The 15671-nt window shown below is 50.2% G+C and overlaps 1 protein-coding gene across 3 annotated transcripts in view; it reads left to right on the top strand.

Moving 5' to 3' along the window:
• The window catches only part of CDH26 (cadherin 26), a 47665-nt gene extending 39847 nt beyond the window's left edge, over positions 1 to 7818 (top strand). For 2 of the 3 annotated variants that reach the window (XM_084775972.1, XM_084775971.1), the window contains exons 15-16: positions 2414 to 2488; positions 6881 to 7818. In XM_084775972.1, the coding sequence (XP_084632098.1) occupies positions 2414 to 2488; positions 6881 to 7084 (279 nt within the window). In that variant the 3' untranslated portion in view covers positions 7085 to 7818. The remainder of the gene's footprint in view (positions 1 to 2413; positions 2489 to 6880) is intronic. The other variant, XM_084775973.1, reaches the window with a different exon arrangement.
• The last annotated feature ends 7853 nt before the right edge of the window (positions 7819 to 15671 follow it).

The following is a 15671-nucleotide window of genomic DNA, read 5'->3' as shown; positions in this document are numbered from 1 at the left end:
TTGATGGGGTATTGATACAGCTCACACTTAATTAGCTAGAGGGATGGATTCGAATAATGATTCCGATGAAACCGGATGCCCCTTGGGAACTGTGGCGAAGTTGCAGGAGACACTTCCTAGATCCCAATTCTTCTCTTGTTCGGAAATTCTCTTTGAAGCACCAAGAGATGTTTGATATGTCCCTGGAATCATCCCAATTGCCATCAGTATTTGAGCAGCCCTGGTCATCCTGTGAAAATTCTCTTTGACTCATTATACAAAAATCTTAATTCAAGTTTCATAAAAGCCCATCGGCATGGCATCCCAGATGGGGTCCAGAACGATGAAGACCGCTTTCTGCTGCATTGCGAAAGTAACGTTAGATAACACAGCTGAAATAAGAGCTGAAGTTAAATTTCGCTTGATGAAGTACTGTGAAACAACCACAAGACCTGGAGACGTGACCCAAGGACAGAGGCTAAGAGCAGAGTCAGGAGATGCGGCTGTCGTGGCTACAGGGGAGTCTCCTGTAGTGTGGTGTCAGGGTGCTAAGTGATCTCAAGGCAAAACCAACCTGAGTCTTTGGGAAGAAGCCAGGCTGTTTCCCAACCAGGCTTAGAAAAGACACGTGAGAACTGAAGCTCTGTGTTATACAGAGCCTGAACTCCTCCCCTTCTGTGTGTGTGTGCAGGCATGTGTCTGTGTGTGTGCATGTGTGTGAGAATATGTGAGTGTACGTGTGCATGTGTGTGTTTGCATGTATATGCGTGTGTGAGAGTGTGTGTGTACATGCATGTGTGTGAGTGTATGTGTGCATGTGTGTGAGAGTAAGTGTGTGTGTGTGCATGTATATGTGTGCGTGTGTGTGTGTGTGTGTGTGTGTGTGTGTGTGTGTGTGTATGTGTGAGAGAGAGAGAGAGAGAGAGAGTATGTGTATGTCTGTGTGCATGTGCGTACACATGCTCTGGTGTGCACATGCCTGTGGACAGCTGTTGATGTTCAGGATCAGCCTCCCAGTCAGCCCAGTGCTCACTGGCACACATAGTCTCACTCCTCAGCTTGCTCTGAGGATTCCCCATCTCTGCCTCCCGAGGCTGAAAGCGCAGGCAGGTGCTGCGCCCATCCAGAATTCTCATGGGTTTTGGAGATCTTGACTCTCATCTTGCTTTGCAGGCCCTTTAACCTCTGAGCTTTCCCTCCGCCCCACAGCTTAAGTCTGAAAGGTTCTCCTTAGAGAAGCATGTGGAGGTAAACTGAGGGCAGTAAGCAATGGCCTGAGGGCCAGCAGCCAGTGAGCCCAGGCCTGCTGTTGAATGTGCTTGGTTCTGTCTGTCTCACCGTGGTGAGCACACTCCTGGCTTCAATGTATAAATGTGTATGTATCGAGACAGGCACGTTCAGCTTTTGTGCATAGACCTGTGTGTATACAAATGCACTTATCTGTCATAGAGGAGATATAAAACTGGCCTAGACCTTTCCATCTTTGTTATGCAATTTGGTATTAGATATTTCTAAACTCAAGATGGTTCTAAGTTGACTTAGCCGCAATGTGCCACAGTAATTCAGCACGCCACTCACACTTTGCTGTCCCCTGACCTCGGCCTTGCCCTGTGATGTCCTCCGTCTCCTGGCCTCTGCCCTTGTTCCTCCCCCTTCTTTGTGCCACTTCCAGGGGTCTCCTTCCCCCAAGCACATGAGAACCCAGCAGCCTTCCTCCTGCCTGGGGCCTTCACAGCTCTTCCACCTAGACACGCCTCAACCCCTCCCCCCCTTCTCTGGGGCCCTTCCACTTCCTGCTCACATTCCTCCCTGTCCTAAGAGGTCTTCCAAGCTCCTGGCTCTTCATGTTTCTGTCACTCTCAGGTGCTAGCCTAGCACATGTATTCTGTGAACTGAGAGTAAATTGTTTGACAGCCAGGTCCCCAGTAACTGGCTGGCCTCCAGGCGGGACCCAGCACGTGGCTGAGCTGGGAAACCACTAGGTTCCTGTTTAGTGTATTTCCTACCACTGTACACTTGCTCTTGGGACAGCCCTTAGAGGCCAGATAGATGCGTTATCGCAGTGAACACCGGTGTGCCCACCTCAGAGAGTGACCTGTGCTGGCCTTGAGCAAGGCCAGGGGGAAAGAAGTACAAGGAAAGATTTGGGTGAAGCACAACCACGCACGAGGAGTGGTGTCTATAGAAGAGACTCCGATGCTGCCTCCAGCCCCCTCCCCTGCGAGAGCGCTTCTACCTAGGTGTGGAAGTTCCAGCAATGCCACTTGCAGGAGCTCCCTCTCCCAGCGTCTTACAGAGGGGTGCGTGAGACCCTTGTCTTTGGCCTGACTGAACCTCAGCCAGTGTTGAATCTGTGCCGAGGGCAGGGAGGACAGCGACAGGAAGCTGCGTGGTGAGTGCACCTCAGGCTAGAGGCTGCTGGTTCATTTTGCAGGTCTGTATGAATCGCTTGGTGCCCAGATGGCCTCTGCAACTGATGGAAGGGAGGGTGATGGAGACGTGGAGCCAGGTAGGTGGTCTTCTTGTCCTTGCACCAGCTGTCACCCCTTCCTCTTCCCCACTTTGCTCCAACTTTGACCAAGGATGCTCTCCCCTAAATCACTGTATGGTCAGCAAAGGCTGCTACCATAACACAGTCCAGAAGTTTATTACTGTAAACTGCACCAGAGCCTCTCCTCCAAGGTTCTGGAACCCTATCTTGTGGGACCTCTTTGGTGCTGTGGACCCTGGGGGGTGCTCATCAGAGCCTCTGAGATGAGTTTATGGGGTCTTGTCTTCTGAACCCCTATTTCCATCTCAGGATGCCAGAGTGGGAAAGAGATAGGGCTGCAGGGTACTGTGACCTGAGGACATAAAGCTGGACTGTCTTCAGGTACAAAGCCTCTGCCAGGGTCTCCCAGTGTTGGCTCCGCTGCGTCTCACCACTATGCTCAGGCAGGCACTATGTCTCTAGCTGCCTGAGTCCTGCAGTGTGGACAGTGCCTGGTGGCTGCTGTAACACCTCACAAGGTAGATACACCAGGCTCATGACGGGGTGGGGTGGAATTTTGTGTCTAGATCTGAGTTGGAAAACCATTTCTTAGGCCCTTATCACTGAGACAAAGCTCCTAGAGGGGCCATGATCTCTCTGTCTCCCTATCTCTCTGTCTGTGTCTCTCTGTTTCTCTGTCTCTGTCTCTCTGTCTCTCTGTCTCTCTGTCTCTGTCTCTGTCTCTGTCTCTCTGTCTCTGTCTCTCTCTCTCTCTCTCTCTCTGTCTCTCTCTGTCTCTCTGTCTCTCTGTCTCTCTGTCTCTCTCTCTCTGTCTGTCTGTCTCTCTCTCTCTCTCTCCCTCCCTCCTGCCCCCCTCTCTCCCCACACTAGAACTTCTATGAGTGAGGGAACCCTATATCCTTACAGTATGTCAGATTTTCATCTCTGGAAAAATACCTGACAGAAAATAAACCGAGTCAGGAAGGGCTTATTTTGCTTTCACTTGAGAGGCTTCTGCCCAAGTTGGCTGTCTCTACTGCTGTGAGCCTGTGCTCTGAGCATCATGAACACCGTGGTGGCAGGGACACATGGAGCAGCAAAGGTGCCAAGCTCAAGGCTGCAGAGATGCAGTGAAAAGTAGCAGGAAGAGGCTAGGGCAAAAGAAACCCTGCAGTGACACAGCCCCAGCCACTTGCTTCCTCCAACCAAGCCCCGCCTTCCACCTTCCCATCAGTTCCCACCGCTGAGGGCAGAGTCCTCAAGGTCCAGTCACACCCAAGAGCCCCACCCCTGAATATCACTTCGGTACTCTCAGCTCCAAGGAGAATAATTGAAAATGCATTTGTCACGAAAGCACCAGGAGAAAGGAGGGCCTGAAAACCGAGGGAAACTACTCCATGAGATAGAGCTATGAGGGCAGTGCTGGGGCTGGGCCCAGGCAGGCCAACACCCCTGGAGCCATCCATGCCCATAGGCCACTGTCTCCTCCTTGTGGTGGAGATGGGAGGAACAGATCTGGGGCTAGAATATAGGCCACAGAGTCCAAACCAGCCCACCTGGTTATTGGGCAATATCAGTGAGGTCTGTGCTTCGTATGAAGGATGCTTGGACAGCTGCACCCCATCATCAGAGATGCACAAATGAGGCCATGCACCTACCAACATGAGAACCTGATGACCATGACATCCGGTACCCATTTTCATGTGTGCACATACCTAGAAGGAGCCAAGCAGGCAGCACAGACAGGGCCACAGGTCTCCACGCATGAGTTGCAGCAGAGGAGACCCGCTGCCCCTCCCTCCCCCCTCGCCCAGTGCCAGTCAGACAAGCAGCTTTGTGCAGTACAACTTAAGCCCCAAGTTCCATGGTGTGAGAAGAAAAGAAAAGAGAAAAAAAAGAAGAAGAAAACAAAGAAAGAAAGAAAACCCAGATGAGAAGCACAGTTCTTTTCCTCCTGAGCCTTCAAACTTAGTTGGTGGTTTGTGATGAATTATTGATCTTAGGGGACTCTGGAATTGCTGAATCAGGGTGCAGAACCCTGCTGCTTGGCCGCCAGCATTGGGGGGTTTGAAGCTGAATTCTTGAGGCACAGCCCCTGCTGCTGATTCAGTTTTGTTCTGCACATACCAAGTCTGTCATGAATTATCTATTTAGCTCTGCCCAGCGGACGTGATTGGACTCCTAACTTCTGGACCAGGTGTGGAGTTCGCCTCTCAGTTGCAAGAGCATCCTGTCCTTCTCACCATCTGGGCATGGAGTGGATGGCAACAGGGTGGTGGCCATAGGCCTCAGAAAACAGGCCCGGCAGGTGTGTGCCATCTATTCCTGTGTGGGGGCACCCGGTTCCATACACAGTGGAGGCTGGACTTCTTCTCTTCGAAGGGATCAGGGCTCGTGTGAATCGGAGGGAACCAGAGAGCAGCTGAGAGTGCACCAATTGATGGTTGCTGTTGGAGAACATGGGCATCGGGTCCTCGGGGCCCCTCAGCTTCCCCTTTCTAAGCCCTGCCCCCCCCCCACACCTCCCATGTTGTGCTCTGAGCCTCCATGATCCAACTGCTTTCACTCTCCATACAAGGTGTCAGGAGTGCCTTTCAGCTAAGGACAGGTTAGGAAGCCCCTTTAGGCCCATTACTACCATAACTGGTGGAAGTGGCTCAGTGTCAGATACTGCTATCCCAGACATCAGCAGACAGGTTGAGGCTCTTCTTTCACCCCTCCACTCCTTCTCCTCTTTGCTATCTATCTATCTATCTATCTATCTATCTATCTATCTATCTATCTATCTATCCATCCTCTCTCTTTGATTCCCACCCACCCATCCTTCCATGCGTACGTATATACATCTACCCATTCATCTCTCCATCCATCTGTCCCTTCATCTTTACCTTTCTCCCTCCCTCTGTCTCTTCGCTAACCTTCTAACTCTCTGCTACCCATCCATTCATATCTCTGTCCTTCTCCCCATCTCTCCACCTACCCATCAAACATGAATTAAGCCAGGAAATGCTGGCAGAGGCATGTCTCGGCCCTGAACCCTGAGCTGCAAGCTTGCAGACAGGAAGCTGTCAGCAGGGATCCTCACTCATGGAGAAGAGCAGCAGAGGGCAGGAGGACAGGAGCCAGGGACTCAGCATAGCTGAAGCCCTAGGCAGGAAGGCTGGGTCTGAGCCTTAGAGACAGGGTGGGAAGATAGGTCGGCTCCTGTGGGAGAGCTGCCTTACTTGGGACTTAACTATTGCTAGGGATTTAGAGGCCAAGCATTGCTATGGAGGAGCTCGAGGGAGAATCTTCTTAGGCCAGAGGCTGGAAAATATGTGTGGTCCTAGTCAGAGGGTGGACAAGAAGAGTATGTGGATTAGAGAGAGGCTGGGAATGTGTGGGGAAGACTGGAGTAGCCTGCCTCCATCAGAGTTACTTACTAGAAAGATCCGCACTTCTTGCTTTATCACAGTTGGGGGGCATCCGAAGGAAGCTTCCAAATGGGGTGCAGGGCCCAGCATCTCTGATCCATGGTATGGTCGGTCTGTTGACCAACTTCCTATAAAGATCCAGTCAGGAACTTCTTTGGGACTTGAAGGCCAACTCCAGCATCTATTGGCCGTCATATGGGCTTGAATGCTTGGCTGTGTTGCAGCAAAGCTTTATTTTGAACAGGTGTTGGCCTGGGCTTTCCCCAAGGATTGTCATGTGTCAGCCTCCGTGATACGATGTTTAGAAATTCTTCTGGAGAAGGTGGTTGGAGGGCAAGGGGGGAGGTTCTCTCATGGATGCTTAGCATCAGGTCTGTGTGTCTGTCCTTGTGGAACAGCCCAGGCGAGGTAAGGTAGAACGTTCGGCTCTGGGTGTGATGACAGAGATTGTCCCAGACTGCAAGTGACCTCCCATCACCTTTGTGAGTGAGTGGGTCACACTGTAGCTTGTGCATGCATGTGGGAGATTAGAATGTGGTCAGAGTTGGCAGGATGATGTTTAATGGCAGACTGAGTGGGGACCACTCTTTGTAGGATACAGTGAAGGCTAGGCAGCCTGGAAAGATGTTTGTGAGTTAGGAAGGTCCTCAGACAAGAATCACAGTAAGAATGGAAAAAGAGGGGACAGTGGCCAGAGTGACGATCTGGGTAAGTTATAAACAGGAAGTATCCAGGATATGGGATGTTCAGGGCAGTGCCAAAGGTGAGTGCACAAGAGAGCAGGGAGGGTGGGAAGTCCTCAGGAGCGGCCTGCATCAGAACCTTGCATGGTCAGCATCATAGTGATGAAGAAGGCAGCATCTCCTGCCTCAGCTTGGCCACCACAGCTCAGTCTGTCCAGCTGAGGCTTTCCTCCCACCAGCACTCCTGAGACTTTCCTGACATCCAGCCTACGGGGCACTGATGCTATCTGGGAGCCCATAACAGTGAGCGTCTCCTTCCCTGGCTTTTTCCACAGAAACTCCAGGATATTGATGCTCTGGAAGGTGACACTAGCTACCTGCCTCATGTCTACAGAGAAGAGGGAGAGTGTGAAGGAGCTGAAACCCTTAGCTCTCTGAGTGTCTTGGAGCATGACCTCTCCCCTGAGTTGCTGGACCGCTTGGGTTCAAAATCTACTCTATCTGGAGCAGTGTGCCTCCCGTCAAGAGTTTCTTCATGAAAGCATGTGATGTGCATGATTTGGGAGAATGGTCACTATTCATGGACCCCTCCTTTTGTTCTTTATTCTTAATTATTTTCTAGTCTACATAGTTAGTGTTGCAAACTTGACAGTCACGTGGGAAACACCTGGGAGATGTACCTCTGGCAAGCCGGTGGGGGATTACCTTTTTTGCTTTAATAGAGATAGGACAAGCTGTCCACTGTGGGCGGCACCATCCCCTGGATGGGATCCTGGACTGTGCGTCAGCATTCACCACTCTCTGCTTCCTGATCTCAGACACACATGACTGGCTGATTTAGACTCCTGTCATCTCCACTTCCCAGCATGGTGGACGGCACCCTTGATCGGTGAGCCAGCGTAAGCCCTTCCACCTTAAGCTGCTTTGGTCAGAGTGTTTTATCACAGCAGCAGGAAGGAGCCTGAGACATGATCCTGGGGTGAGGATCAACTACGGATCCAAACTCAAGGTCTGGATGAAACAAAGTGGGCTGGAGGCCCTGTGCTTTACACATTTGGCTTGTCACAGAATTTTTCTGGAAAAACTCAAGTTGTTTGTGACCCAGCTCTGAAGGTGAGTGGCAATACAACCGATGGATCACCTGGCCGTTTGGCCAGCAGTAGCTAATTCTGGGAGAAAATGAAAACGGGTTCTTAAAAGATTATTTACATTTCTGTAATTGCCATTCTGTTTCATTTTAAGTGGAGAAAGCTAATAAACGGGAAAGTGTTTCCCAGAGCGTTTGTAATAAGCACTTTCGGTGATTTTTAAAAAGATAACAGTCCCTTTCCATGCTTTGATTAGCTAAGCCAGCTATGTTATTTTGAGAAAAATAATTAAGCTTAAAATCGTATAAACAGAACGTGCTTTGAAAATCTAAGACGCACCATGATTCAACTTCCTCCTGTCAGTATAGTATAAAGAATGCAGAAAACTTTGAAGAAATGTGCTCTGATTAGAATTTTGTTTAAACAAGACCATAACCTATTACTGGATTTTGTTGTTCGCTTAGTGTTCATGTAAATTGTATGGCAGAAGTGGGGTGGAGTGGGACAGGGTGGAAGCATTCCTCTAAAGCTTATACACAAGGACATGTGCCCTTTTTTAATGTCTGAGCACTTAGCAAGTCCTGACTCAACAAAGTTTGTGTACCCACACGCACATCATTCATGCACACACAGAGCAGTAAAAGAAAAAATGTTCTGAGTCTTAGTTGATGGCTAGGGTTGATAAATAGCCATCAGCTCTTTCTAGATCTCAGCCAATAGAAAGAAAATGACCACACCGTGGAGAAATCTGGCCCACTGGCTGCTCTTGTAAATAAAGTTTTATTGACACCCAGCCATGTTTGTGGCACCAGGCTGCTCTGGACTCTGACAGCAGAATTTCATAGCCACAGCCGACTGCAACCCTGGCTTCCAGGCTCTGCCGAGGAGCCTGAGCTTAGGACCTTTCCTTAAGTATTCTTCTTGGAAACCCAAGCTTACAGCAAACACATAGTGATGCTCCATGCCCTGTGCCAGAACAAACACATCAGCAGATGCTCCTGAGAGGTTTTAAGTAAGTGACGCCGAATGGTGGCTCATCTGGCTTTCCTCTGGTCTTGGGGTACACATTTACACATTCTTGCCTTGTAAGATGCTCTCCAGCAAATTGTTTCCAAAAGTAATAAAACACTCATGAGATATTCATGAATGCAGATTCAGCAATTAACAAGGAGAGCAAAGCATTACACTGTGTAGACATTTAATTAGACACGTGTTAGTACTGATATTGCCAACCTTTTTAGATATTTGTAAGACAGTTCCCCGCATCCCCCATGCCATCAGGTTATGGTCATTTTTCTAGGCCATAGACGTTGGGGTTCTGACATCCAGTGTGAAGAACAGTTGTTGGTGTCTTCATAGGAATTTCAGGAGTGGGGCACGGGAGCCAGCCCACTTCCCCATTTACATGCCCGTTGTGTACTGTCCTCTTTCCCTGCTGATGTCTGCAGGGTCCGTTCCTGGGTTTCAGCTGGCTGGTTCTTCCCACAGGTTCACACTCAAAGCGAAGACTGAGCAGCAGGGCTTCAATCCCGGTACACAAAGAGAACTCTGAAATGACCAAATCTACCCATGCCCCTGAGGTGGTTCCTGTCGGAGATGCCAGCACCAGGAAGCGTCCTCAAAAATCATTTACCTCCAGGAGTATCTCTATGTCCTCCCAAAAGAGAACGGTTCTTGCTGGTGGCAACAGAGTGTAAAAATAAGACAGCTATGGTAAATGCTTTCGGGGAAATGTACTTTTATTAAGAACCTTAGCTTCCAAACGACTGGCTAAGCCAAAGTAAGCTGCAGTCACTGATGTTAAAAAGTCATTTAATTAAATTAACCTATTTATTTTTGCACCAGGTAACCACCTGGGTTTCTGAGCTCCCCCAGCTGAGGCAAGTGCTTTGCTGGCCTTTAGGACTTGCTGCACGCAGAGCACCTTGCGGTTGGAAAAACTTTCATTTTCTTGTCCTGCATGGTGGGGAGCCCTGGGGGTGGGATGGGGTTGTCAGGAACAGGAGTCCAAGCCAGAGGAGTGAGGGGCTATCTGAAACACAGATGGGCAATTACACAAGCAAACATGCACACACGCAAACGGAAGCTCCCACCAAACTTTATTGGCAAGGGGGATATGATTATGTCCCTGTGAAGATGATGAGGTGATGGCCTTCCTCAAAGATGACCCAGCCAGCTGGCCAGGAGCCAGGGCAGCCCTGGATGGGGGGATTAGTGAGATCGAATCCCCTGTCTACCCGGCCACGGTCCTCTCTGCCATGAAGAAGTGACAAGTATTCCAGAGGCTTAACTCAAAATCCCTCAAGCTCTTCACCTAGAGGCTGCAGGAAGTCACACACCCACAGATACAGCTCAGGGAAGAAAAAAAAAACCCAAACCCTGCCATGCAAGGGCTGTCCATTCGGGCAGTGACATTTCCTGTCCTCCGGGCAGATTTGGACATGTGACTACATCCTCATCAATTTAGGTTATTTCTAGACGTATCTCTTCAGGGTGGAGGCAGCTTTCTCTTCACCATCTTCTCTTCCTCCAGGCAATGAGAGTGTGGTGGTTGGAGCTGAGGTAGGCATCCCACGCACAGGAAGTTAGATGGGAGAGATTCCTTGACCCCCCACGGGGCCCTTGCCCTCCTTCACTTCATCCCTGCACCACTGTGAGACTCAAAAAGAAATACTCCTCACTTAAGCTATTGCTGTTTTATAATTTCCATCACTTGAGGCCAAAACCAGTCTTAGCTGACACAAAATAGGGAAGGGAGTGGAGAGAACCAGCAGTAGCAGAACTTAAGCCTGTGGTGTTGGCTTAATGGATGTGTCCAGGTGGCAGGGACTCAGATACCAAGAGCGAGCATGCTTGTGACCCCAGCTATACAGGAACATAGCTTGCATAACATGGTCCTCGGGCCTCTTTTGAAAAGCAGCCTGTGTTCTGGATGGGCGTGCACAGGAAGCAGCATGGCACATTCCTGATGGAGGGCACATTAGTGGCTGCTTTTAGCACCATGCTAAGAGAGGGACAGGGACTTTGGCTAGTGTTGGCCAGGAGACAAGCAGGAATGAAAGAGACGCAGCTGTGCTAATAGGGCTGCTATGGCCAGCTCTGCAATCTGTATCCACCAAGAGCTGGGCAATTTGGAGGTTGAAAGGGATGAAAACAGGGGCTTCTGCGTCTTTCAAAGGACATCTGCCATCAGAGTGGGGCCTGCAACTCAGGACACTTAGCAGAAAACAAAGCCATCAGAGTGGTGCCTGCAACTCAATACACTTAGCAGAAAGCAAAACCAGCGCCCCATCCCAGTGTCTGGGGACCCATGTGAGCATCCTTGTAAGCATACTTCCTCCCCAGCTGTGGCTCAGGATGCCCCAGGGGTAAGTGCCATGGTGCAGGGTGAAGAAAAACCTGTCTACCACCCTCCTGCAGGGGAACTGGGGGTGGGGGTGGGGGTGGCCATCTTTGAGCATCACAGCCAGGATCAGTCATGCTGTTACCACCCTAGCTCCAGCCATCTTTGTGTCAGACAGTGCAGATCCTGTGTCTTCTACTCCATCCTCATCTAAGGACATGGGTGTGGACTTTCCATCCTCTTTGTATTTCTTGGGAGCACCTGTATGCACCCCTGTGTCCCCCATCCTTTGCCACCTCACCACCCACAGAAGCATCCTCACTCTCACAGACTGGGCTGGACTAAGGCCCAATCAGAGCCTGCAGTGAGCAGCTCACCACCCCTTTCCCACACGCCACCCTCCCTCCTGGTCCTTTGGTGGCCACTAGACTCCCGAGTTTCTAAATTTCCCTTATTTATAGAATTATAGACGTGAGATTATTTGGGTTATGAGGTTTGGAGACAGGCTCCCTTGGATCTGCTTAATTTTAATGCCTGTCTTCTCCATGGAGACCCCAAGAGCCCTGAAGGAGGAGCTGTGAGCCGGGCCCCTGGGACCTTGCATTGCTCGGGTTTGCTCGGGTTTGCTGACTGAATGGGCTACCCAGAGGAGCAGCGCTGGCTGGCTGGCACCTGTGTCTCACAGGAAGCAGAAAAGATGGTACCGGAGAGTGCGGCCCCCAGGATGGGTGGGAAGTTCACCAGCCAGGCTGGTGCAGGGCCACCCCACAGCTGGGGTGAAAGCCCAGACAGGACTCCAGGTGAGGCTCCTGGTCCAGGCATGGCTCGTGTGCACAGCGTGCTTTAGGCTGAGAGGTGTGGCTGGCGAGGGGAAGACTGCACACACACGGCCAGGGTCGGTCACGCTGTTCCCACCCTAGCTCCAGGCATTTTGCTCTTGATTCCTGCTTTGTTTTGTTTGGTTTTGCACAGCTTTTTTCCTCATTTGGAAAAACCAGTTTGTAATGTTACTTGTCAATCAAGACTTCAGGTACTGTGGCCTCTGTCGGGCCTGATGGTGTGGTGGCACACAGTTTTAGTGAGTGTTAACACTGAGCTCATCAGAAGCCAAGTAAGTCTGACACAGCCAGGACAATCCAGAAACTGTAATTAATAAACAGACAACCACGAAGGTCTGATTGCTATGAGGAGGGGAGCCAGGGTGGTTGAGTCTGATTAGTCAGGGCGGTCACTACCTGCGGCTGTAACAGACAAGTGTACACAGGGTCTCACAACCCAGAAAGCCCTCTGACAGCAGTGGGCCAGGATGTGACCACATTGGATCCTCGTGTTCACTGTGACATGGGCAAAAATAAGGACGGCCCTTGGTCAGTGCCTTATTTTCAGGGTGGCTGGGTGGGACTACCTGCACATCGAAGGCTTGCCCTGTGTCCCCCGTCCCCACCGAAGATGGATTCTACCATTGCGTTTGCTTGTCAGAGTTAATTCAAGAGTGGATCGTGGCAATGTGGCCATCATCACACATTTCCAACTCTTGTGTTCTACAGATCAACCGCTAGGGGAAGCGCCTGGTGTAAGAGCATAAGGTGCCAGCCTTCGGGGCTGGGGCTTTATACCCGTTCATTAAAAAGAAATATATATATGTCCGGGAGTGGTGACACACTCCTGTAATCCCAGTACAGAGGCAGAGACAGGTGGATTTCTGTAAGTTTGAGGTCAGCCTGGTCTACATAACAAGTTCTAGACCAGCCAGGATTTCCCAGTAAGAAGCTTCTGTCTCTGTCTGTCTGTCTCTCTGTCTGTGTCTCTGTCTCTGTGTCTGTCTCTGTCTCTGTGTCTGTCTGTCTGTCTGTCTGTCTGTCTGTCTGTCTCTCTCTCTCTCTCTCTCTCTCTCTCTCTCTCTCTCTCTCTCTCTCACACACACACACACACACACACACACACGCACACTCAACAGATCAGAGGAGACAGCTGCTTTCCCAGAAGAAGACCCAGGTTCAATGGTTTCTCAGCCACTCTTCATCTTTTTTTGAGACAGTTTCTCACTGAACATGGGCTCTGCAGTATCAGCTGACCTAGGCAGCCACCAAGCCCAGGGATCTGCCAGTCGCCGTTGCTGCCCACCTCTGCCACCAGAGACAGTGCTGGTACTACAGATATGCCATTCCGTGCCTGGCTTTTATGTGTCTTCTGGGTCCACGTTCAGGAGCTCATGTTTGCAAAGCAAATACTTTGCACACTGAGCCAGTTCCTCCACCCCTATATTTTAGCTCAAATAGGTAACAGTTAATGGTAATTAGTGTGTGGCACTTGTGACTGCACATTTGATGACTTCCTCTGAGGGGACCTGAACAAAAGCTCTGCTAAGCCCAGACAGGGCACAACCACCTGACCATAGGACCAATTCCATTGGAGCACAGTTTGGGGGAATGGGTGACTCATTGGGGTGACTTGCAAGAATGTGGGAAAGGGGTTACTTACATCAGTGTGGGCAACTATAGATGGCTACTACACTGTTGAAGAAGAGCCCCTTCTCCTCAGCAACATTGCTGTGAGGGGGGAGCGTTGGCAGCCCAGATGTGAAGGTTTTGTTTAAGCTATATATGTAAATTCATACACATAATTGTGTGTGCCATGGCCTATTTTTAGATAAAATAACTAATAGCGTGATTCCTTATGACTTTTCAGACATCCTTTCTGCTACTAACCCTCCTTGGGGAGGGGCTCCTACCACAACAGGGAACGTTAGGTGGCACAGGGTCCTCAGGGCCTTGTTTGAGTTATCACAGCTTTTCTGACTTCAAGACCTTACTGGCTTTGCCACGAGGGTGGAGAGCGTTCCACAGCAGAATACTTAAGGGATAACCTATATACACTCAGATTTGGGAAGGAATCTATGGCGCTAGAGCAGATGAAAACCAGGACAGCGGCAGACTGCAAACCCAGGCCAGAGAGTTCGCTGGGTGCTGTCACCGTCCAGGCTGTGTGTGATTTCCTCTGCAGGTCTATAAACCAGTGGACTCAGAGTGGAGGTAGCCTGTGTACCACCCCCAACCTTCTCCCAACCCCATCTATCCCCCTTCCCCTCCTCCCACCCTCCCAGCCTCCCATCCCCCACCACAGACCATACCATTGCTGGAGCTATCAGGAGCAGCGATAAGGCTAGGCTATTCCCAGGACTACTCCGGAGGAGCCTGTGCTCTGGGGGAAAGGTCAGGAGGCGAAGGGTCACAGGGCTAGCCAGGAAAATTTTAAATTAGGCGTGGGAACAGGCGAAGCCCAGAGCAGGGAACAGAGTGCAGGAATGTTCTGGCCCTTCTCTTGACTGACATCTGTGCTGAGCCTCACAGCCGAGGCCTGGCTGACAGTGGCTAAAAATACCTGGGCTGGGCCTGGAGATCTCACACAGGAAGCTGCTATTTAGAGTGCTGTCCACAGAGCTGGTTGTAGCAGGGCCCTGGTTGGGCAGGATGCCTGAACTGTTGCCAAGTGTGGCCAGCTCGGGCCGTGTCGGCAGGGCCGTCTCTGCCAGGACCTCTCCAGCAGCTGGGCTCAGATGAGACTTGGCCTGAGCTATCAGACAGGAGCTAGGTAGTTCCACTGGCTCATCAGCAGGTGTGCTGGGCAAGTTCGGAATGGAGCACCACAAAAGCGTGGTGGCCTAGCTTTATGGAACACCTTTGCAGTCTCTGCACCACTCCAGCCCTTGCTCTCTGTCCCTCCCTCATGGAGCAGGTGCAGACAGAAGAGAGTTGTCTAACATAGGGGGTGGCACTGAAGGTAGAAAGGAGGAAAGCTCGGGACTCGTAACTAGGGTGTGCACTGGCTTGGCTGGTCCTGTAACTAATTCCTATGCACAAGTCAGTCAGTCGTTTACAGAGCAGGGAAGTTGCTGTTGCACACAGTGTTTCTTTCTTTCTTTCTTTCTTTCTTTCTTTCTTTCTTTCTTTCTTTTTTAGCTTTTAAATAAATATTTAATGAAGTAAGTAAATGAAGTTAATACAAAGGAAACAATCATGTTAAGGGAAGTTACAGGCCTCTCCCTCTCCACAAAGATTTCTCTGTGGTTATTATGATATTACACTAGGAATAAAATAAAAAGCGAAGGGGAGAAATGTCTCTTTTATTCATGTCAGAAAATGCTAAGTGCTGAAATGGGCAACCTCTGAGAATCGCTGATAGTTCTGAAATATGAGAGGCGGGTAGAATTCAGACAATTCAGAGAACAGAAGAAGCAAGCATGGGGGCCCTAGGCAGGCTCATGGAGAGGGTGAAGTGAGGAGAGAGGGGAAGCCATTGCATCCAAAGATCATGGCGTCCTTCCTTCCTTCCTTCCTTCCTTCCTTCCTTCCTTCCTTCCTTCCCTGGCAAAGGCCACCAACATCTTTGTGGATGGTTACGATCTACTCTAGACAGTTTAAAACAGAGCCCATGCCGGGTGGTGGTGGCGCACACCTTTAATCCCAGCACTCGGGGGGCAGAGGCACGTGGATCGCTGTGAGTTCGAGGCCAGCTTGGTGTACAAAGTGAGTCCAGGACAGCCAAAGCTACACAGGGAAACCCTGTCTCGAAAAACTAAAAGATAAAAAAAATAAAAATAAAACAGCCCATGCTTAACTGATGTCCTGTCTAACTATTACAATTAATTCGATGACCAATAAATCAGCTGTTGTATCTCAAGGAAAAAGTAAACTC

The sequence above is a fragment of the Acomys minous genome (assembly GCF_964271855.1).
Source record: "Acomys minous genome assembly, chromosome: 3".
Taxonomy (NCBI): domain Eukaryota; kingdom Metazoa; phylum Chordata; class Mammalia; order Rodentia; family Muridae; genus Acomys; species Acomys minous.
Note: the sequence above shows the minus strand (reverse complement) of the source record. Positions and strands in the feature narration are given on the sequence as shown.